General features: G+C 35.9%; 1 protein-coding gene across 2 annotated transcripts in view; it reads left to right on the forward strand.

Moving 5' to 3' along the window:
• The first annotated feature begins 71 nt into the window (after window positions 1-71).
• The window catches only part of Apaf1 (apoptotic peptidase activating factor 1), an 83,162-nt gene continuing 58,126 nt past the window's right edge, over window positions 72-25,107 (forward strand). For both annotated transcript variants that reach the window (XM_076854975.2, XM_076854976.2), the window contains exons 1-10: window positions 72-159; window positions 3,131-3,309; window positions 3,451-3,640; window positions 4,525-4,722; window positions 12,288-12,471; window positions 18,665-18,777; window positions 18,913-19,044; window positions 21,276-21,514; window positions 22,021-22,188; window positions 23,370-23,501. In XM_076854975.2, the coding sequence (XP_076711090.2) occupies window positions 3,172-3,309; window positions 3,451-3,640; window positions 4,525-4,722; window positions 12,288-12,471; window positions 18,665-18,777; window positions 18,913-19,044; window positions 21,276-21,514; window positions 22,021-22,188; window positions 23,370-23,501 (1,494 nt within the window). In that variant the 5' untranslated portion in view covers window positions 72-159; window positions 3,131-3,171. The remainder of the gene's footprint in view (window positions 160-3,130; window positions 3,310-3,450; window positions 3,641-4,524; window positions 4,723-12,287; window positions 12,472-18,664; window positions 18,778-18,912; window positions 19,045-21,275; window positions 21,515-22,020; window positions 22,189-23,369; window positions 23,502-25,107) is intronic.

Genomic DNA, 25,107 nt, shown 5'->3' on the forward strand with positions numbered 1-25,107 from the left:
CTCACTCCGGGTTGCGGAGGCTCTGGTGAGGACCTGCCTGGGCTTAGGTCGCGGGGAACCTGCGCCCCGCGCCCCCATTTCCCGTCGGAAGTCGGGGTTACAGTACTCCGCCACTGACCTGCACTCGTGCGGTCTGACCCGGCAGGGCAGCTCCTCCCGGTAAGACCTCTGCACGAAGGTTTGGCTAAGTTTACCTCCCTGCTTTTCTCCCGGAACCAGGTTCTTTGGGGGTTCTCTAGGCGACTTCCAGGGACTGAGGATTTGGGGACATGGAATATTTGATAACAGTTCTGCTTCTGTACCAGGAAGAGAAATTATCTAACGAGGAAGTACTAAACTATTAGCATTTTCCTGGGTGAATTTAGCATTTACTTTGTATTTTACATCTATGAAGATTTTTGGCTTTTTCATTTTGATGTGTTTACAAAAGATGGGACACTTTGAGAATTTGTTCATATTTCAATTTGTGCAAAGTTTTAAGAAGTATTTAAAACTCATATCTGTAAGTTTAATAGGGCTGGGTAAAACTGGAAGTTAGTTTGAAATTGCTAAGAGTATTTATGAACCTGAAAGTTCACTTTTGTTCTGTGATATCAATTTTTATTACTATAAATTGGAAAGTGTTTTATGTTTAACAAAATAGAAACGTTTACATTTTGAAAATATGACAGTCTTGATTCTGATCCTAACTTTTTTTTTAATCAGTAAGTTTCATGCCAGTTCTGGGCATTTTGTGAACAAACATGGGCAAATGCCCTGTTTCCCTATTTTTGGCAAGTACTACATTTGGTGACTTTTCAAGAAATATGATCATTTTCAAAGCTTAATAATTTTTGTTCCTCTTCTGTGCTCTCCAAATTACTTGTGTTTATATCTAGTCTTACATTTAGGACATTCACATTCTAATTATCTCTTTTTCTTCTACTAGATTGTGAATTCCTTCAGGTACATGACTTAATCTTCTCTGTAGTCTCAGTGCTTGGCACATGGGAGAGGCCATAAATGTGTATTGAAGGATTAATGTGCCCATTTAGACATTCTCAATATAATACATTGGATGTTTTAAAAACTTTCACACTTTCTCAACTGGGTTTTATTCTCGTGGAAAAAAATTGCATTGTATTTAAAATGAAGTTGGTATAATTGATCAATATGTTTCTGTAAAGAACATTCTTTCCTTGTTACCTCTTAATCCAAGAAATGATATCAGAGGGTATTTCCTGATGCTTTGTGAGAAGTGTGTTTACTAATAAAGACCTAGAGCTGACAACAACTTTGAGAACTAATACTCAATTCCAACAATGCTGTGTTCAGTCTTACGTTGGATAAAGAAAACAAAAAACTTTTAAGCATTAAGGACCTCAGTATAATCCCTGTTTTATAAAATCTTAATTATTTGTTTATTTAATTAAAAAAAGTTTTTTGAGACAGGGTCTTGTTAGTTGTTGAGACTGGACTTGAACATTTGATCTTCCTGTCCAAGTAACTGGTATTACAGGCATGTTCCACCATGCCCAGTGCCAATATCTTAATTAAAAAAAAAAAAAAAAAGTATTGTAGAAATGATTTGTATTGAAAAAAAATTTAGATAATATAGAAGAATATAAAAAAGAAAGGGAGGAAAATCCCTACTCTTGCTACTCAATAGCCCAAATATTTGGATGAAAAACTTCTAAACATCTCCCTATATAATTATATTATCCCAATACATGTTTTGTGTTTTTTTGGGATTATATTTCTGTTTTTCAATCAGCAATGTATCAGGAATATCATTCCATGTCAATACACAGAGATAATGTGTTTTATAATTTGAAATGGCTGTATCATGTACTTATTTATATGCATCTTAATTTTCTTAAAAAAAATCTGCATTCAGAATGATTGACATTTAGGTTGTGTTTACATTTTTCCCCTCACCTAAACATTCTCCACTAAATTAAAAAAAATTTTTTTTTGGTAGTTGTAGCTGGATACAATACCTTTATTTTATTTATTTATCTTTATGTGGTGCTGAGGATTGAACCCAGGGCATCACACATGCTAGGCAAGTGCTCTACCACTGAGCTACAACCCAATCCCATCTCCATTAAATCATTTTTTTTTTAATATTTTTTTTTTAGTTTTAGGTGGACACAACATCTTTATTTTATTTTTATGTGGTGCTGAGAGTCGAACCCAGTGCCTCACACATGCTAGGCAAGCATACTACCACTTGAGCCACATCCTCAGCTCCTCCATTGAATCTTTTTGTGGACATTTTTGCATAAATTTGTGTGACCATCTCTTTGAGTTAGACTCCTAGAAGTAGGATTTCCAGGTTAAAGATAATGCCTATTTTATTTTATTTTTTTTAAATACAGGACTTCCTTATTGTCTCTTTAATAAGGATTTTTTTTAAAGAGAGAGAGAGAGAGAGAGAGAGAGAGAGAGAGAGAGAGAGAATTTTAATATTTATTTTTTAGTTTTCGGCGGACACAACATCTTTGTTTGTATGTGGTGCTGAGGATCGAACCCAGGCCACACGCCTGCCAGGTGAGCACGCTATCGCTTGAGCCACATCCCCAGCCCCCAAATAATGCCTATTTTAAACATTTTTAGTATGCGTGCTGATAAAGTGAGCACTCTTTAAAACATTTTTTTTTTTTTTGCTACCTTCCAGAAAAGTTACATCCATTTGTACTCTCCTCAAGTAGTAAGAATGCTTATTTTTCTCAAACCTTTCAAAGCATTGGCTTTTGTTCATTTTCAAAAGTCTTAGCCAAGGGGCTGGGGATGTGGCTCAAGTGGTAGTGTGCTCGCCTGGCATGCGTGCAGCCCGGGTTCGATCCTCAGCACCACATACAAACAAAGATGTGTCGGCCGAAAACTAAAAAATAAATATAAAAAAAAAAAAAATTCTCTCTCTCTCTCTCTCTCTCTCTCTCTCTCTCTCTTCTCTCTCTAAAAAAAAAAAAATTAAAAAAAAAAAAAAAAAGTCTTAGCCAAAAAAAAAAAAAAAAAAAAAAGCAAAAGATAAAGAAAAGAAAAAGAAAACAATCTTGTTTTATTTATATTTCTTGATAATTTCTGGAGGTTATGTATCTTTTCTATATTTATTTTCTTGACAAATATTTTGGTATTTTGCCTGTAGCTCATGGTTGACAGTGCAGAGAGAGAGAACTTTGAGGGACAATGGATGCAAAAGCTCGAAATTGTCTACTTCAACATAGAGAAGCTCTGGAAAAGGACATTAAAACATCCTACATCATGGATCACATGATTAGTGATGGAGTTTTAACAGTGTCAGAAGAGGAAAAAGTAAAAAATCAGGTAAAGCCCTTTGAAACAATCTGTGCTTACTTAAAAATTTTTAGAATTTAAAAAATTTTGGAAGTTTTCATGGGTCTTTCCATTCATTTATGTTGCAGGCATATTCATTGCTATGTACTAAACTACTTATTTTTTTTTTAGCCCACGCAACATCAACGAGCAGCTATGCTAATTAAATTGATACTTAAAAAAGACAATTATTCCTATATATCATTCTACAATGCTCTACTGCATGAAGGATATAAAGATCTTGCTGCCCTTCTTCATAGTGGCATTCCTGTGCTTTCATCTTCCAGTGGCAAAGATTCAAATGATGGAATAACTTCATATGGTTTGTACCTTTGATACCTTCTTTCACATTTCTATGATGATGGCTACTACATTTCTTCATGTTTATCTGTAATCTGAAAAATATAATCAGTTCACTGAAAAATGCATATGAAAAAATTGTAGTGATGTTTTCAATTTAGATATTTCGATGTTAACACGTTTTCTTCTCAGGGAGCTATTTGTTGCTGAGATCATATGCAGGCCCTAATTTTTAGAGTTAACCAGACTTTCTACAGGCCCTTATTTAAGTTCTTTTCTACTTCTCTGTGTTTGTAGAGTTTATAGGAAAGAATAAAAAGATCTATATTCTTGAAAGGATTTTCATAAATGTTTTTTCCTTTACACTTTTTTTTTTTGCAATGCTGGAGATCAAGCCTAGGACCTTGCACGTGCTAGGCAAGCATTCCACCTTTCCCAGTCTCTAGTATGAAACACAGACTGAAGAGTCAGAGAGGCATAGGGTGTATTAGGCAGGTTTTTTTTTTTTTTAAAGAGAGAGGGAGAGAGAGAGAGAGAGTGCGCGAGAGAGTTTTTAAATATTTATTTTTTAGTTTTTGGCGGACACAACATCTTTGTTTGTATGTGGTGCTGAGGATCGAACCCGGGCCGCATGCATGCCAGGCAAGCACGCTACCGCTTGAGCCACATCCCTAACTCTTAGGCAGGTATTGATAGACAGTTTCATTGTTTGTAGTCATCTTGAAGGATACATGTTTGCTTTTTTTCTCCATGTTCTGAGAAATCAGAAAGTTGAAGTTAATATGCTAGTCATTTTCTTTTGAAAATTCTGAGGCTAAGACCTTGGTTTGCTCTTTTAATTTTTTGTGATATTATGTAAGTAGCCACTTCAAAGTTATATTCATGCATACTTGTTTTGGATTTCAGTAAGGACAGTGCTGTGTGAAGGTGGAGTACCACAACGGCCAGTTGTTTTTGTTACTAGAAAGAAGCTGGTGAATGCAATTCAACAGAAACTCTTCAAATTGAATGGCGACCCAGGATGGGTCACCATATATGGAATGGCAGGCTGTGGGAAGTCTGTATTAGCTGCAGAAGCTGTTCGAGATCATTCACTCTTAGAAGGTAAGTTTTGACCTCTGTGTTGGTGGCTAAGAAGATAATTCTTTAGGAATTCTATTAGTTTTCTGTTGCTGCTGGTAATAAATTACCATAAATTTAGTGACTTAAAACAAAATTTATTATCTTATAGTTCTGGAGTTTTTTTTTTTTTTTTTTTTTAACTAGGCTATAATCAAAGTGTCAACGGGGGGGTCTTCCTTCTTTCATTTGAAGGCTCTTGGAGATAATTTTTTTCCTTGCAATTTTCCCCTTGTGGAGGAGTCTTGCATTCCTTGACTCACGATCTTTTCCTTAAGACCAGCAGTGCATACATAGTATCTTCATACTCCTCCTCATCTTTGTTTCTGTCATACACTTTCTTTTCTGATGTGGCACCACATAAAAAATATTAAAAATATTAAAATATTAAAAACAAATAAATAAATAAATAAAAATTCTTGGTATCTTTTCTGTCTGTGTATACACCCCAAGAAGAAAACCTGGGACTTGACTGTAACAGTCAATGGGTGTTCGCAGGTGGGCTGAGACTGGCAGTTTTAGGTACAGGTTATCCAAAAAGAAGGTATAGTCTGTATAACTGAGGAATTCACTCATAGTCTAGTAGGATAACCAGACATACAATCAATTATGATTATGTGATAAATTAGAAAAAAATATAAGGCTTAAAGTTAGAACAAAGGAAGGGAACATTAACTCTCTGGGGGAAATAGGTAGATAGCACAGGTTTCCTCAACAAGGTGATATTTTAGCTAGAGTTTGGAGAAAAAATTAGAAGTTTACTAGGTAGATGAGCTAGGGATGGGAGAGTAGGGAAAGGAGGAAGGGTAGTTGGTGGTTACTGGATGGGGAGGGCATCCTGGGCAGAGGAGGGTTTCAGGCATGCTTGTAGATGTGAGTCTGGTAAGTTCTGAGGATATTCATCAGGAATAGTCCTAGAGCTTCCTCAGTGTTCGGTTGTGAGCTCTTCTAGGGAAATTCAAAGATAGTTCCTGATTTCTTATAGTTAAACTTTTTCTTTCTTTTGCATATGATACATAATTAGCAGTTAAGGCTGATAAATTGAATGGAATAAGAAGTATTTAAAAATCTGAATCTAAGAGATTTGGAAAGATGGATGTTAGGGCATATCTGTTGTACACATAAGACTTTAGTTTAACTTCATAGGCTGCTTTGTTAGTAGCATTTATTATACTCTTGTCAGAAGAATGCCCAATTCCCAATCCTTGATTTTTTTCCTTCTGTCATTATAGAGAAATTTTCTGGGACTTAGCCCCTTGCAAGTCTCAGATTCAAGTGTCTGTCTGTCTGTCTGTCTATCTATCTGTTTTTGGTACTGGGGATTGAATCCAGGGCATTTAACCACTGAACCACATTTTTGATCCTGATCTTTTTTTTTTTTTTTTTGTACTAGGGATTGAATCCGGGGGCATTTAACTACTGAGCCATTTCCTCAGCCCCCCATGTCTTTTTCTTCGTATTTTATTTAGAGACAGGGTCTCACAGAGTTGCTGAGGCTGACTTTGAACTCGCAATTCTCCTGTCTCAGCTTCCCAAGCCACTGGGATTACAGGCATGCACCACTGCTCCCTGCCCCATTTTATCTTTTATTTTGAGACAGAGTCTCACTAAGTTGCTTAGGGCCTCATTAAGTTGCTGAGGCTGGCCTTGAACTTGCAATCCTCTAGTTTCAGCTTCCTGAAGTGCTGGGATTCATAGACGTGTGCCACCATGCCTGGCTAGGAAATATTTTTTAACCTCTACTGCAAAGTTGATCACTGGGGATATTTCAGCATAAAATTGGCTTAAGTTCCTTTAGTGTGAAGAAATAAGTTTTTATTTCAATATTATGAACTTTTAAAAAATGTGTGTTTATAATATACTAATTTATAGGATTAAAAGAATACCCCCATTTAAATTATATTGTGATGAATTTTCAATTTTAAGGATTAAAGTTGAACATAAGTTTATGGAATTAGATGACTCAGGAATCATATTGTATAAATTGTTATCTTAGAATAGAGATTAACCATTTTATTGAGGAAATCCCAGATATATTAATAGCTGTCCAGTACATGTAAATTTAATTCATTTCCCTCATATATTTTTGTGAGATCTCAAGTTCAGTTTGTGTTTCCACCAGCAGGCTTTGGGGGCTCCTTTAGTTCAAGGTTCATTTTTTTTTAAATGTCTTTGCGACTTTAGCCTCTTAACTGTATTTATTTGTTTATTTCCTTTTCAAAATTCCCATTTTCATTATTTTCCTGTCCCTTTTTGTATCAGAAATAATAGAATCCCAGTGTATTTAATATATGTTTTTAATAAATACCTGTGTATTGTACATGCTTTTATAAAATGTCTATATTGTTTGTATGTGGCTATTTTAAATTTGCATAAATGTTATGGTGTTATTTTATTGTGTTTCTTATCTCCCACGACATTGTTGAGATTTATTCTTGTTGCTGAATATACAAGTTATTTGTTACACCTGATTGCTATGAACATATTTTACTATCCATTCCCCTAATATAGTAATTTAATATGTACATTGTCTCCAACTCTCTGTTGCTCCAGCAAAGCTGGGTTGAATCTTTAAAAAGAGTGTTTTTTTAGTGTATATTTCTAGAAGAGTTGCTAAATTAAATGATGGGATATACCAACATCAAATTTGGTTGTTCTACAGTTTGTGTTTCCACCAGCAGGGTATGGGGGCTCCAGGAGCCTTACTTTCCCAGTGACGGTGTAGTCCAACTTTATAATTTTTATAAGGCTGGCTGATGTAAAGTTATATCTTTCAATTTGCATTTCTCTTATAACTCAAGTTTGAGTATTTTTTTATAAGCTTGTTAGTGTTTTAGGTTTTCTTTTATAGATTTTGTTTATATCAGTTGTGTACTTTTTTATTGGGATTTCCATCTGTTGCTTTTCAGGAGTTTCTTGTGTGTTCTCAATGATAGACTTCTTGGTTTTTGACTTTGTAAATACCTTATTCTAACTTTTCTCTGTATTCACTTTGTCCTGGATGCTCTTAAAGAAGAGAAGTTTTTAATTCCCAAATAGTCAGATTAATAATTTTTTTTGCATTCTAATTTGTACTTCCCAAGTTTTGCTTATATCATCCTGTATCAGCCTCATGTATCAGCCTCACCATTTATATTGAACTCTTCAATCTCTTGAGTTTTCTTTTGTATGTTTGCTAGTTCAAGAGTAGATGCTTTCTGGGGCTGTGTAGGTAGCTGAGTGCTTGTCTAGCCCATGCAAGGACCTGGATTCAATCCCCAGCACCACAAATGAACAAAAAGAGATGCTTTCTCAAAGATAGATTTTACTCTCTTGAGATTACTTCCATTCTAAACTATAGGTATTTGGCTTTTTGCCATTAATTATAATGTAAAACCTTTTATTTTAAAAGTCTAGACAATGGGAAAGGTTACATACTTGTTAAAACTGTTTTCTATAGAAATTTTGTTATCTTAGGTGATTGATATAAAAAATATTAAGTTCTTAGCTATTTATGCCTAGATATTTTTAAGTAACCCAAATTTTTTTCACAGTTTAACTCTGTATTTTTTTTATTTGTAGAGAAATTGTTGACATATCTTTAGACCATTTACTCTAAGCTTTTCTGTTCTTTTTTAAAATTATTTATTTGTTTTAATTAGTTACACATGACAGTACAATGATTTTTACATGTCATACATTGGTACTCTAAGCTTTTCATATAGGCTGCCTACTTATTTGTTTCTGTCCTTCCCAGGATTTCCTTGATGCTATTAAATTGATAACAGGAAAAACCTCATGTGAAAGTAGGATAGGATTTGTTTTCTTAGAATACAGGCAGTTTGGGCTGGAGATGTGGCTCAAGCAGTAGCATGCTTGCCTGGCATGTGTACGACCCCGGTTCGATCCTCAGCACCACATACAAACAAAGTTGTTGTGTTCGCCGAAAAAGAAAAAATAAATATTAAAAAATTCTCTCTCTCTCTTAAAAAAAAGACAAAGAATAAAGGCAGTTTTTCCTCAGAAGAAATTTCTCTGAGTGAATTATAAGTAAACACTTATTCAAGGCTAAATTGCTCCCTCTTGTGCCCATAGTTAAGATCTTTAGGTTCTTTCTGAAATGTGGAAATAATATCTCAACTCAGTATTTATTTGTTTATTTTTAATTATTTTTTAAAATTTATATATGACAGCAGAATGCATTACAATTCTTATTACATATATAGAACACAATTTTTCATGTCTCTGGTTGTATACAAAGTATATTCACACCAGATTGTGTCTTTATACATGTACTTTGGATAATAATGACCATCACATTCCATCATCATTTCTAACCCCATGCCTCTTCCCTTCCCCTCTAACCTCTTTGTCCTATCTAGAATTTGTCTATTCCTCCCATGCTCCCTCTCTGTACCTCACTATGAATCAGCCTCCTTATATCAGAGAAAACATTTGACATTTGTTTTTTGTGGATTGGCTAACTTCACTTAGCATTATCTTCTCTAACTTCATCCATTTACTTGCAAATGCCATGATTTTATTCTCTTTTATTGCTGAGTAATATTCCATTGTGTATATATGTTGCATTTTTTTATCCATTCATCTATTGAAGGGCATCTAGGTTAGTTCCACAGTTTAGCTATTGTGAATTATGCCGCCATAAACATTGATGTGACTGTGTCCCTGTAATATGCTGATTTTACCAAGGAGAAGGATAGCTAGATCAAATGGTGGTTCCATTCCCAATTTTGCAAGAAATCTCCATACTACTTTCCATATTGGCTGCACCAATTTGCAGTCCCACCAGCAGTATATGAGTGTATCTTTTCCTCCACATCCTCGACAACACTTATTGTTGCTTATCTTCATAATGGCTGCCATTCTGACTGGAGTGAGATGAAATCTTAGAGTGGTTTTGATTTGCATTTCTTTGCAAATGTTGGTCACTTGATCTGTTTTTCTTTTTCACATAAGAAGTTTGAGTTTTATTTTTAGTTCAGTAGCAAACAATTGAAAGGTTTTGAGCAGAGTATTTTTTAAAAGATCTTTCTGGTTTCTGTGAGGAAAGGGGAGAATTTAGGAAATAAGAGCAGAGGCAGAAGAACCAGTTGGTTCAACTGAGAGAAGAAAGGGACTTGGACTCAGGTGTATGCAGTTGACTTGGAGCACAGTGATTGGATTGGGGATGCCTTAGATCCAGAAATGTTAGGGGTGATGATGGGGTGCTGAAGGAAGGCTGACAGGAAGTCCACGGCTGCAGGGAACGCAAGATGGCAGCAGGGGAGTGAGATTCTGTCTACCTTTCTTTGTAAAGCTTGTAGTGTTTTTTTGTTTTTGTTTTTGTTTTTATTTGTGCATGCATTGATAATGCCCTGTTTAGTTTTAAATTTAGGAGAGAAAGGCTTTTAACCTAAGCATTATTAAGTCCTTAAATTAAAATGTGAGTTTACTGGGCTGGGGATGTGGCTCAAGTGGTAGCGCGTTCACCTGGCATGCGTGTGGCCCGGGTTCGATCCTCAGCACCACATACAAACAGATGTTGTGTCTGCCGAAAAACTAAAAAATAAATATTAAAAAAATCTCTCTTTCTCTCTGTCTTTCTCTCTCTCTCTCTCTCTCTCTCTCTCTTTAAAAAAAAAATGTGAGTTTACTAGGTAGCTGCATCAACACGCTGAGATTTTAAAGCTCAGAAGCTTTCTCCAAAGTTTTTTGTATGATTACATTTTTAGAATAGTGATTTATTTTTATACCTAATTATTTGTGAATACCAATAAATAAATTGTCCTTGGATGTAATTTATGTTTTTGTATTTTTCTTTTTCTTAAATTTTTATGATCATGTAATAGAAACCTTTATGGTTAATGTCACTTATCAGTGATCTAATGCTACTGTTCACCATATTTTGGACATAGAGATTCCTCATATATACATATAATATATTTGTGTATTATTTATTTATTTATTTATTTTTAAATTTTAATAATTTATTTTTTAGTTTTCAGTGGACGCAATATCTTTGTTTGTTTGTGGTGCTGAGGATCGAACCCGGGCCGCACACATGCCAGGCGAGCGTGCTACCGCCTGAGCCACATCCCCAGCCATATTTTGTGTACTTTTAAAAAACATTTATTTTTTAGTTGTAGGTGAATACAATACCTTTATTTTATTTTTATGTGGTACTAAGGGTCAAACCCGGTGCCTCACATGCTGGATGAGCGCACTACCTCTGAGCCACAGCCCCAGCCTTTATTTGTGTATTTTTTTAACCTGTGAGAAGCCAATTAAGTCTGAAGGCTACATTTTAGAGTCTTCATACATATGTATGAAAATACACATGTAAAGATACATATGTAAATAAAGATGTGGTTTAATTAACAATACTGATGGTAACAGTAATAATAATAATGACTATTCTTGTAAGTGCTTACTAGTTCAGAGCTTAATATTTATAAGGTACTCTCAGATTTATAACACCAGTAATCCTGTTTGTTATAATCCTTTATAATTAACAGCAGTTTCAATGCTTTATGTTGTTAATTTCTCACAGCAACTCTGAAATAGCTGGACTAGAGTATAAGAAATGAGACTGAGTTAAGTGACTGTGGTTACTAACGATTGCATAGCTAGTAAGCAGTAGAGCCATACTTGAACTTAACTTACTTTAAAAGTTTGTATAAGAGAACCATAATGAATAACTTATGTGTTCCTGGACATCAGTGTTTTGTTTTTTTTAATATTTATTTTTTTAGTTATAGGTGGATGCAATATCTTTATTTTTAAGTGGTGCTGAGGATCGAACCCAGTGCCTCATGCATGGTAGGCAAGAGCTCTACCTTTGAGCCACAACCCTAGCCCATATTAGTGGTTCTTAATCTGAGTGATTTTGTTGTCCAGGGAACATTTGACAGTGTTTGGAGGCAGTTTTGGCTCTTAGTACTTCTAAGGGGGAATTCTATTGGCACCCAAAGGGATAGAAACCAGGATGGTTGTTGATCTTCCTGTAATGCACATGAATGTCCCTTACAACAAAGAATTATTCAGCCCCAAACATCAAGAGTGTGGAGGCTGAAAAATGGTGTTATACCATGATTACTGATGATATAGACCAAAGATGGCAAAATTTTGCTTGGTGAGATTTCCTGATAATCAGTACAAGATTTCCTCCAAGCCTCAGTTTATTTAGATCTTAAATTTCTTTTTAGATTCAAACTTTAAAACTCAATAATAGCCTATCAAAATTTATAGCCTGTAGCCAGCTATTCAGGAGGCTGAGGCAGGAGGGTCACAAGTTCAAGGCCACCTTGGGCAATTTAATGAGACCCCTGTCTCAAAAAAATTAAAATTAAAAAAGGGCTGGGGATGTAGCTTACTGGTAAAACACTTGCTTATCATGCACAAGTCCCTGGGTTCAATCCCCAGTACTGCAAAGAAAAAATAAAAAACCTGAATTAAGAGAAGGTAAAGATTCAAGATTGGAGAATGGAGTAAATCTGTTACTTAATAGTAAAGCTATTCAAAGGGGGATTGCTGTTCAAAGGCCTTCAGTTTATTATTCTTTTCCTCATTAGGTTGTTTCCCAGGGGGTGTTCATTGGGTTTCAGTTGGAAAACAAGACAAATCTGGGCTTCTGATGAAACTACAGAATCTTTGCACACGGTTGGATCAGGATGAGAGTTTCCCCCAGAGGCTTCCACTTAACATTGAAGAGGCAAAAGACCGTCTCCGCATTCTAATGCTGCGCAAACACCCAAGGTACAGGTGGTCAAATGTAGTAGGTGTTTTAGACTTACCTGCCAACATCTTGAAGACATCTTGCCTTTTTATCTGTTGAGGGACTAAGAAAGAGCCATTGCTTTCTGCTGTTCTCTTTCTTATTTTATTTTTGGTACTGGGGATTGAAACTGGGGTCGTTAGCCATTGAGACACATCCCAGCCCATTTTATATTTTATTTAGAGACAGAATCTTGCTAAATTGCTTAAGGCCTCACTAAATTGATGCTGGCTTTGAATCTGCGATCCTCCTGTCTCAGCCTCCCGAGCTGCTGGAATTACAGGCATGCTACACTATGCTCAATTTTTTCTTATTATTATTAAAAAAAAAAAAAAAGTAGCTGATACTTGGCTTAAAATTGCCACTTTCCTCTTTTGCATCCTGTTTAATCACATTATCTCATGTGTCCATTGTAAGTTCTTGAGAAATCTTATGTGGGTGAGTTAGCGAGTGGTCTTTGCTAGAAAGTCCTAGAAAGTACTTTGCTAGAAAGTACTTTGAATCAATTGTTTCTAATGGATTGACAGAACAGGGTATGGACCCTGCTTTATTAAAACAAACAAACACAAGAGGGACAGTTTTTAAGGGATATTTTATTGGGTTGTCTTAGTTTTTGGAGGTGTTTGTTCTTTCAATAATGAATTTATTCAATAACTGTCATTATAGTTATAGAATGCAAGGCTCAGAATGAATAGTAGTAGCAGGGGCAGAATGCCTGTAGTGTCTCTTGGCTTCTTGGGAGCCAAGCCACACTAGTGGGCCCAGATGAGGTGCTCATCCGTGTCTGAGAGATACAGGGTACCTTCTTGTGGTCTTGAGGGCTTGACTTGCTCAAAGGCTGCCCAGCTGCTTCTTAGGGCCATAGCAGGCTTAGCTGCTCAGGGAAATCTGTTTGGTTGCTTCTTACGTTAAGTTATGGGTAAGATAGTCTTAATGTAGGCAGCAATAGAGCTGCTGACTCCTTTTTGGCTAATGAAAACTATGAATAGTTCATAGCAGTGCCTAGCACACCTGGATCTACTGGAGGAGTTCCTGTGTTGCCCTTGGAAACTGACAGGTACCCAGCCTCTGCTGCAATGCCAATTATACTTCATCTGTATGGGCCTATCAGAGTGGCCCATCCCCAGGTAATGCATGGAAACTGATGAGCACCCCACACCCATACCTGGGCGCTCTATGCCATAGCTGCTGGTGAATCTGCTCCGCTTAATAAAGCTGTATGTCAGCTAGCCGGTGGAGTAATCCCATAAATTCCTGCAGCCTAGGATCACTAAGATACCCTCAAGCATCACCTACATTGAGTAAAGCTGAAGCCACATAGATACTGTACTCTGTGTCCACATGGAACCAAGAACATCATTGTCTATGCAACTGACACTGTAGGACACACTTTCAGGAGAGTCTTTTACTATGAAAACCATTAAAGCAATTGATCCACCAGCTGTATAAATATCAATGTAGACATAAGCATGAAAAAGCAAGGTAACATGCTGCCTCCAAAGGAACGCCATGACTCTTTAGTAACAGATCCCAAAGAAAAGAAAATCAACCAATAAGTGAAAATGAATTCAGAATGGTTTTAAGAAAACTTACTGAGATATGAGAATACAGACAGATAGTTTAGGGAAATTAAGAAGATAGTTCATGATCTGAGTGAGAAATGTAGCAAAGAGCTGGAGAACTTCAAGAACGAAACAAAAGAAATCAAAGAGCTAAAGAATTTAGTAAATTTTAAATTCTTAAAATAAAAAAATACAGGTGAAAGCTTCAAAAGCAAACTATGTCAAGTAGAAGGAAGAATTTCTGACCTTGAAGGATTTTTTTTTTTTTTTTTTTTTTTTGAGATGTTGTCATACTATTGTCTGGGCTTGTCTTGAATTCATGGGCACAAGTGATTCTTCCATCTCAGCATCCTGGGTAGCTGGGACTACAAGCATGTATCCACCATACCTGGATAAAGCAGGTCTTTTGGACTAAATCAAAGGGAAAAAAAAAAATTCCTGTAAGACTTACGGGACACCATTAAGTGGCATTAAATGAACAAACATTCAAACATTTTTAGTATGGAAGAAGAAGAAAGGGGAAATAGAAAACCCATTTAATGAAATAATTGCTGAGAACTTGTTAAAACCTGGGAAAGATAAACATTCAAGTTCAGAAAACTCAAAGGACCCCTAAATACTTCTTTGACCAAAAATGATCCTCTCTGAGGCATATTATAGTTAGACTATCAAAAACAGGGATCCCCCCCCCCACCCCGTCGTACTGAGAATTTGACCCAGGATCTTGGGCATGCCAGGCAAGTACTCTGCCATAGAGCTATACTATCAGCTCCACAAAGAATTCTTAAGAAACAAGGGGAAAGTGTGAAGTCACATAGAAGGGAATCCTCATTAGACTAACAGCAAACTTCTGAGCTGAAACCTTACAGACTAGGAGAAATTGGAATGATTTTTTCAGAGTCCTGGGGAAAAGAAAAGTCCTGTCAATCAAGAGTACTTTGCCCAGGAAACTTATCCTTCAGAAATTAAGAATAAATAAAGTCTTAAGGTAAGCTGACAGATTCATCAGTATTAGATTGGGCCTATAAGAAATGCTTAAGTGAGTCCTTCACTGTAGTAAAAAGTCTTCCAACAAAAAAAAAGCTCAGGACTGGATGGCTTCGCTGCTCAATATTAGCACATCTTTAAAGAAATGAGACCAATTATATTCTCAGACTATTCTAAAGAATTCAAAGGGAGGGAACCCTTCCAAATTCCTTCTGAGACTAGAATTACCTGGATACCAAAACTAGACAAGAACATATCCTTAAAGAAAACTACAGACCAGTATCCCTGATGTACATAGATGCAGAATTTCTCAACAAAATCCTAGCAAACAGAATCCCCCAACACATTAAAAAGATTATACACCATAATCAAATGGGATTCATCCTAGGAATGCAAGGATAATTCATACACAAATCAATAAATATAACATTACATAAACAGAATGAAGGACAAAAACTATATGATCTCTCAATAGATACTTAAAGCATTAAATAAAACAGTATTACCTTCACTATCAAAACCCTCACCAAGGTAAGCATAGAAGGAACATACATCAACACAATACAGCCTATATATGACAAGCCTATAGTCAATATACTGAATGGGAAAATCTGAAATTTTTTCCATTAAGAATTGGAACATGACAAGGATGTCTATTTTCACTGCTTTTATTCAGCATAGTGTTGGAAGTATTAGCCAGAGCAATAAGGTAAGAGAAAGAAAACAAGGGCATTCAAATAGGAAAGACAACATTGTAGAAATCATTCACTTCCTTGGTTCAATTTATTCCTAGATTTATTTTTTATTTTCATTTAATGTGTATTTTTTTAGTTGTAGGTGGACACAATACCTTTATTTATTTATTTATTTATTTTTTAAATATTTATTTTTTAGTTGTAGGTGGACACATTACCTTTATTTATTTATTTATACTGAGTATTGCACCCCAGGGCCTTGCACGTGCTAGTTGAGTGCTCTACCACTGAGCCACAACCCCAGCCCTCCTTTATTTTTATGTGATGCTGAGGATCAAATCCAGTGCCTCACACATGCCAGGCAAGTTCTCTACCACTGAGCCAGCCACAGCCTCAGTCTCCTAGGTTTTTTTATAGCTATTGTGAATGGAAATTCTTTCTTGATTTCTCTCAGAAATTTTGTATATATTTGGTATGTAAAGTTGCTACTGATGAACCAATTGTGTCTAATAAAGAATATCCTAAGGATTCTACCCAAATGCTATTAGAATTGATATATGAATTCAGTAAGGCTTCAGGATACAGAATCAACATACAAAAATCAGCTTTTTATTTTATTATTTTTTTCTTTTCTTCAATACTAAGGATTGAACTTATTGGCATCTATCATGGAGCTACATCCCCAGCCCTTTTTGATTTATTTTTTGTTTTGAGACAGGGTCTCACTCCATTGATCAGGCTGTCCTCAAACTTGTGATTTTCCTGCTTTAGTCTCCTGAGTAGTTGGGATTATAGGTGTGTACCACCACACCTGGCTAATCATTTATAAGTAGATTAAAAAGTTAATATTAAAGTATATTAAGGAATAGTGGTTACCAGAACCTGGGAAGGGTGTGTATGTGTGTGTGTGTGTATCAATCAGTCTGGAGGAAGAGAATGGAGAGAGGATGTTTAAGGAGTACAGAAAAACAATTGGATAGGACAATTAACTTCTAATACTCTATAGCATATTAGAATAAGTATGGTTGATGACAATTCATTTTATCTTTTCAAATACCTAGTAGAGAAGATTTTGAATGTTCCCAACACAAAGAAATGATATATGAGCTGATGGATATGCTAATTACTCTGATCTGATCATTACACATTATATATACATATTGAATTGTCACACCATACTCTATAATTGTGTACAACTATTATGTATCAGTTAAAATAAAAAAAATCAACATAACCTGAGATTCAGTAAACAATTTGCTTTCTGTGACCTAGCAGCCAGTTTTGAACAAGTTCAGTTAACAAGCATTGAGTGTTGTGCCAGGTTCAGGGTCAAATGCTCCAAGTGCAATGCAATGCTAAGCAAAACATGCCTTGGAAGTGGGATAGTATACTAGATGAGAATTAATTGTGGCTTTGAACTTTTCTTTCTTTTTTTATTTTTTGTGGCACTGTGGATGAAACCCAGGCTGTTGCACATGTCAGGTAAACAGTAGTGCTGATGGATACCTCGGGCCCCCATGAATGTATTTTGGGAATGCAGTATATTTTCACATATGCTGAGTATGGCAGATTTTCAAATTGGTAGGGATTATAAGGTGAAAGGAGAATTTTTCGGAAAAGTCTGCTGCATGATTCTTATGCAACCCCACTAGAAAGGGAAGCCTCTCTTTTCTTCTTCTTTCCTTCACCTCAATATCCCTCTATCATCTTCTCACCTTGATAGTCATTAATCATCTACTTTCTAGGAGGAAGTAGGACTGAGATTACTAGCTACTCACACTTTAATTATTTGGTAACTTTTTCCTTGTTCTGCTTCCCTTCTTTGCAAAACTAAAAGTGACCTCTGTTTAGGAAAGCATTTTAGCAACCATTGTCAGATGTATGAGGCCATGGAAAGTCGATCATTTTCTTTTTCTCTGAGCATCGTTTGGTTTATGCTTTTGCAGTTTTCCAACCTATGTGTGTACCCTGTTTTTTTTTTTTTGTAGTTTATAGTAGTATGCTGTGCAGATAAAAATGCTAGTGTATAATTTTGTCATCATGTTTTAGTTATATTTTTTTTCCCTATCTGTTCTTGTGAGTTTTAAAAAGGTTTTGGAGCTGAGTATGATGGTGCACGCCTGTAATCCCAACAGTTTGGGAGGCTGAGGTGGGAGGATCATGAGTTCAAAGCCACCCTCAGCAACTTAGGGAGGCCCTAAGCAACTCAGTGAGACCTTTTCTCTAAAATAAAATATAAAAAAGGGGATGTGGCTGTGTGGTTGAGCACCCTGGGCTCAATCCCTGGTACCAAACAAACAAACAAAAAAAGTTTTTGGAGAGATCAGTCATGAATTGGCATAGAAGTTCTTTGTTATTCTAGATAAGCAAATTGATTTCTTTGAAAAAACTCTCTAGTATGCCAAATGAAAAGTAATATTTTTGCTAGAGCTTTCTATTACCTTGGAACACATGAAATTGTGAGTGTTACAGGTAGAGTATGGTCACATAGTATCATTATTATGTAATTCATTCTGATGTTAACCTATTAGTTCTTGTTTGATTTTATACTTTATACTTAAAGACCAAATTGGGAAAATCCTATTACTTTAATAGTTCTTTTTAGGCACTCAGTAAGAGATGACTGAATGAATTGCTAATACTTATATGGCATACAGTCTTCTTTTTGTAGGACACTGATTTTAATATGTTCTAATCTGAGGTATGAGGAAAGGGAAGCCTATTTTTTTTTCCTTATTTGAATTAGCATATTGAGAAAGGAACATAGCAAAGAATGGAAGAAGAATCATAAACTAGCCATCTATTCTTTTTTTTTCTTTTTTGAATCAGTAGGTTTTAACACACTTGTGTGATTTTTTTTTTTTTAAGGAAGCTTAAAATAAGTGTTGTTAGTGATTCATTATGTTTATTTTTAATTTTTTAAAATTTAGGTCTCTGTTGATCTTGGATGACATTTGGGATTCTTGGGTTTTAAAAGCTTTTGACAATCAGTGTCAGATTCTTCTTACAACCAGAGACAAGAGTGTTACAGATTCAGTAATGGGTAAGGATTATTAACTTACTTTTAAATACCTTTATTAATAAAGGTACTAAATTAAAGGTATTCATTATTTAATTCAATTACACTGAAATATATGGCATACCAAATTACTTACTATGTCTTGCAATTTTGTTGCAGGTCCTAAATATGTAGTCCCTGTGGAGAGTGGCCTCGGAAAAGAAAAAGGACTTGAAATTTTATCCCTTTTTGTTAATATGAAAAAAGCAGATTTGCCAGAACAAGCTCATAGTATTATAAAAGAATGCAAAGGTATGGTTATTTATTTTGTGTATGAGGGTGATTATAGGGGTAATGATTCTCCTTTTGTAAATTAAGCTAATGAATATGACAATTTAGCACATGAATATCCTTAAACTTTTCTAGAATATTTAGTATTTTAAGTCCTTCTTTGGTACGTTAAATGGATACATGATATGGTACTCCTTTAGTCATGAAAATAATATTTAACACTTTCCCACAATATCTTATGGAGACTGCATTAGTGAGAAAAATGAAATGAAGGCATGACATTTACTGTCAAAGAGTGAGAAATATAGTGAAAGTCAAATTTAAGAATTTCTTTGCTTGGGATTTTATAAAAATAAGTATTCAAATTTGATAAGTAAAAGCTGATATTGTCTTCTTAATTTGTACTTTCTTTTAATGAATTTAAACTTTTTGCTTGTTCCGATTCAATTTTTCCTCCTGTACTCTGATAAGAGAGATCACTCTGACAACAGATGTATAGAGATTTTTCTCCATACACCAAGCAAGCAATCAAGTCTTCAATATTCACCAACTAGCTAGCCTCTAATTTAATTTAATCATGACACTGTCTCCCTGGAGACAGACTACCTCCTCTTTAGATGGCAGTTGTAAGCTCCGAGATGTTTAACCTGTGTTTCTGACCCAGCAGCTATAAATCGAGGTTCTTGTCACACCTCCTCAATCTCAGTTAATTTGTTTGAGCAGTTAACAGAACCCAAGGAAACATATTTATTGGTTTGTTACAAAGGATACAGACAAAGAGATCCACTGGGCAAGTTTTGAGGTAGGGGTACAGAGCTTCCATGCCGTCTCTAGTGTGCTGCCCTTAGGAACCTCCATGTGTTCAGCTACCTGGTATTTGTCCAAACTAGGTCCTTTTGTATTTTTAATGGAAACTCCATTGCATAGGAAGGATTGAAGAATGGACAGCTGTGTAGAAAGGTGACTGGACAAAAAGAGTATGATCTAATGCTAATAAACTGAATGGGGAAACCCAGCAAGGCCTATTGGTACAGATTCTTCTTGTTTTCTCTGTGAAGCATTCCTGCCTTCTCGTATAGGGCAGAACCCCTTCTGAAATGGGGGTCTTATGACCTACAAGAAAAAGTAGATCAGAGAATTTCTTTACAGCCAGCTCCAAGACAGAAAGGTAGAGATAGAGTTTCTAAGACCCACCTCAGGAAAGAGAAATTATAGTTTCTGAGGCCTGTCTTTGGGAGAGAGTTAAGGAGCCAGGGACATTGGATAAAAACCAAAATATGTACATTATGATATGATACTTGTTTATTGGATATTTGCATTTTAAGAAATTATCCATGACTCACTTTTCTTTTGTGGTATATATTAACATGTATTTTAAAATTCCCTATTGAAGCTATTAGCACTTCATCATGTTTTTGCAAATTTTCCCTCCAGTTTTTTATGTGCCTTTTAATTTTATTGTACTGTGTTTTCACATATAGAACTGAAAAATTTTTATAGTCAAATCAAAATCAAGATTATAGCCGGGTGCACTGGTACACACTTATGATCCCAGCAGCTTAGGAGGCTGAGACAGGAGGATTGAGAGTTCAAAGCCAGCCTCAGCAAGAGTGAGGTGCTAAGCAACTCAGTGAGACTCTGTCTTTAAATGAAATACAAATTAGAGCTGGGGATGTGGCTCAGTGGTTGAGTGCCCTTGAGTTCAATTCCTTGAAATCAAGATTATAATGGTTAACATAGTTTTTGCATTCTTTTTGTGTTGTAGGTGGACAGGATGCCTTTATTTTATTTGTGTATGTGGTGCTAAGGATTGAACCCATTGCCTCTCACATGCAAACACCACACCACTAAGCTACAGCCCTAGTCCTGGTTAACATAGTTTTGAATCTTGTCCTTTTTATACATCTTGAACATTTTCCCATGGTATTAAGTAGCTTTTGAAAAAATTTACCAGTGGCACAATATTGTGATATACCTTTATTTATGCAACTATTTCTCTATTATTGAACATTTTTTACATTTTCAAAGATTTGTCACTATTATAAATTATGATATGATGAGTATCCTTCAGTGTTATCTTCTTTATTTCTGATGATTTTCTTAAAACAAATACCTAGAAGTAAAAGAGGAGTTAGATATATCTTTAAGGCTTGGATAACATGCAGCAGCAATTGTTTCTTAAGACTAAGTTGTTCCTTAACTTAGTGGTGATTTTTAAAATAAGATGGTATTATTACAATTATGTTTTTTAGGTTCTCCTCTTGTGGTATCTTTAATTGGTGCACTTTTACGTGATTTTCCCAACCGGTGGGAATACTACCTCAGGCAACTGCAGAACAAGCAGTTTAAGAGAATAAGGAAATCTTCATCTTATGATTATGAGGCTCTGGATGAAGCCATGTCTATAAGTGTTGAAATGCTCAGAGAAGACATTAAAGATTATTACACAGATCTTTCTATCCTTCAGAAGGATGTTAAGGTGCCTACAAAGGTAATAAATAGACCAGCAATTCTCAGCATTGGATGTTAATGATACAGTTCCAAGGACATTTGCAGGACATGTTGCAGAGGATAGCGGAAGGATATGATTTACAGGACCAAGGTAGTGGGTGGGGGGTACACAAGTCCTCTACTCTTAGTCTCCGTTAAGGACTCTCTGTGGAGTGCATACCAGTCTGGTGAAGCTGGGGAAGCATCCAACATCTTTTTCTCTTTTCTATGTGGAGAATAGTTGGGCTTCTTATGAAATGGAGACATTCTTTTCTAGAGATATGAGATAACAGTTTTTTTTGTGTGTGTTAACACTTTTTCTTTTTTTTCCAATACTTTTTATTTATTTATTTATTTATATGTGGTGCTAAGGATCGAACCCAGGGCCTTACACATGCTAGGCAAGCACTCTACCACTGAGACCCAGCCCCAGCACCTGTTAACACTTTTCTAAAGTCCTATTTGATATACTTCTACGGCACATTAAATACTTAAAATAATTCACAGGTATTATGTATTCTCTGGGACATGGAAACTGAAGAAGTTGAAGACATATTGCAGGAGTTTGTTAATAAGTCTCTCCTATTCTGTGATCGGAATGGAAAGTCGTTTTGTTATTATTTACATGATCTTCAAATAGATTTTCTTACAGAGAAGAATCGCAGCCAACTTCAGGTACTTGTATCTCTGTAAATTTTCAATTTTAAATATTTTTAATTTGAAATAATTTTAGACTTACAGAAAATTACAGAATAGTACCGAGAATTTCTGTGTATTAGATCTTTCACCTATCTTTATGTCAACATCTTGTTATATATAACCTTAACACTTTTTGTTGGGTACTGGAGATTGAACCTGTTGTGAAGGGCAAAAGGTGCAACTTATGCAGTCCAGGGGAGAAATAAAGAATGTCTACACGCTTCTACCCTTTCCAATGTTTTATTCACTCAAATCACTTAATACAATTTCACTCTTAGGTTCTGAATCAAGGAAATGACAATCCTTAATGCTAGGCACTGCGATAGACATACATCAATTCACAACAAACAATTCTAGATTAAATCTAAGCACTGCAAACACACTTAATTATGACAGGCTCATGACAGACATTCCCTCTACATGCTAAGTTCAAGTGTCAGTTCAAAAGTCTCAAGCTTTAAGCTTTAAGTCCAGCACTCAGACACTGGTGATCAGATTAGGAACCAAGGCAGGCTTCTCCTGGGGTGAAGCTGATGGCCAGTTGAGGAGGGGGTCATAGGGAGAAGTTGTGGCTCTGACCAGGGTTAAGATGTGGCTATAGAGTTTGAGAGCCATGACGAAAATGCAGAGGATCAGGTCAACAAGGAAAGGTCTAGGTCCTCTTTAGGCTGTCAGCTTGAGGGCATCATTGTCTGCTGGTTGAATGTCTGTTCATTTGCTCTATTATTTATACCAAATTTTGGGGCTTAGGACCCCCCTTTAATCCTTATCAGTTGCCAGCCGTCTCTCAGTGACATCATTTACCCTGGGGTTAAAACACTGGTCTGGTTGTCTCTGTCTTTTTGCCTTTCCCTCTTATCTGGCACCTTTCCCTCTTATCATCAGCAAGGACAGTCTTCCAGTCTTCACTCTGAGTTTATCAGAGTGCCTGAGGGCCATACTGGAGGGTAAGAAGGTTAGTAGAATGAATCAGACAATATTACCCTATGTACATACAACTGGTGGGATTCTACAGCATGTATAACCAGAAGAATGAGAAATTATACTCCATTATGCCCCCAGAAATTACATTCTTAATAGTGTTAGAAGCTGGAGTTACTATGATGCTTAAGTTATTAAATTGCTTCTGTCCTCTGAAATGTGTACTTTTGTTTTAGGATCTACATAAGAAGATGATCACTCAGTTTCAGAGGTATCACCAGCTGCATACTCTTTCCCCAGATCAGGAGGACTGCATGTATTGGTACAACTTTCTGGCTTATCACATGGCCAGTGCCAATATGCACAAAGTAAGATGACATATTTGAAAATTCTTTTATCTTTATTTCCTTTCACTGTATGTGCTTCAAGTATTTTTTCTTCGTTTCTTTCTTTTTTAAATTTTTTTTTTAGTTGCAAATGGGACACTATTTTTTATTTTATTTATTTATTTTATGTGGTGCTGCAGATCGAACCCAGTGCCCCACGCATGCGAGGCAGGCAATCAATCACTGAGCCACAACCCCAGCCCCTGGTTTATTTATTTTTTAAAATACTGCTTTTTTTTTTCTTTTTGGTGTATGTGGAACTGAAGATGGCCTCATACCTACTAGGAAAGTTCTTTGCCACTGAAGTACATGCCCAGATTGAGATTGGAATTTTTATGTAGTTAAATGTACCACTTTTTTCTTTTTTGTATTTTGCTTCAGTGTCATGTTTATAAATGTGTTTTGTCCTATGATTAGACATTTGTTAGTAAAAATAAGATCATAGTTTATGTAAGTTTTTTTTTTTTTTTTCCTGTTTTTACCTGAACTGAGGTTATCTTACTTAGTAACTATAGTAAATGAACTACTTAAAAATTGATTTTCTTCTTCCTGGTAGTTTTCCTTTGTGGGCAGTAAGGATTTATTTTTAAGCTATAAGAAGCAATGGAGGCTGGATGTGACATTGCACACCTGTAATCCCAGTTACTCAGGAGACTGAAGCAAGAGGATTGCAAGTTCAAGGCTAGTCTGAGCAATTTACGGAGAATCTGTCTCAAAATAAAAATGAAAGGGCTGGGGATGTAGTTGAGTGCCCCTGGGTTTAATCCCTAGTACCTAAAACAAGCAAACAAATACCCCAAAAAACTTTTGAAATATATCAGTGTGGCAGGAATTAGTTTTTTTCTTATTAACCTTTTTTCTGCTCTTAAAGGTAAATAATTTATTTTTATTGGGAAATTTTAGGAAAACATCTATAGAAAAGAAAGTTGAAGATTACTGTTAGACCAGGACATAAGAAAAGACCACTGACTCCAATTAAAATCAAATTAAAGCAAGCTTATTATTTCGACCGGCCGGGCTGCCTCTCCCACCCAAAACTGCAGGAACAAGACAGCAGCTGCCACTTTCCTGCAGCTGCCGCTTTCCTGCAGCCCAGCTTTATAGCCCAGAAAGTTACACAAAGGGGGGTTACAGATAACAAAACTCTGACGAGCATAACACTAATGGTAGTTTACATTTTTGCTGGCCCCCACATCAGAATTTATGAAGATCATTAGAGCCTCACAGAGGGTCATTTTCTGGCCAGGGAAGGCCAAGATTTGTGAGGCGTCACAAAAGTTTTAGAGAGGGCTGCTATCTGGTCAGAGAGCCAGGCATGGGTGAGTTCAAGGAACGGGCAGGCATTCCAAGCAGGTTCAGAATTTGCAGTAATTTATAGTAAAGCCAAAATTAGCTTTTCATGGCTTTGTGGCGAGGTGGCTCCCAATTTTAAGAGAAAATCAGGTTGGGTCTATCAATTACAACCATTGCTAATAATTCTGTGTATAGTTCATTTTGCTACTTAGATAAACACACTTGTTCTTTAAAACCAAAATGGGAATTGTAATAGAAATATCATTGTATATATTGAATTTTACTTCTTTTTTTT

This window comes from Callospermophilus lateralis, chromosome 4 (assembly GCF_048772815.1).
Source record: "Callospermophilus lateralis isolate mCalLat2 chromosome 4, mCalLat2.hap1, whole genome shotgun sequence".
Classification (NCBI taxonomy): domain Eukaryota; kingdom Metazoa; phylum Chordata; class Mammalia; order Rodentia; family Sciuridae; genus Callospermophilus; species Callospermophilus lateralis.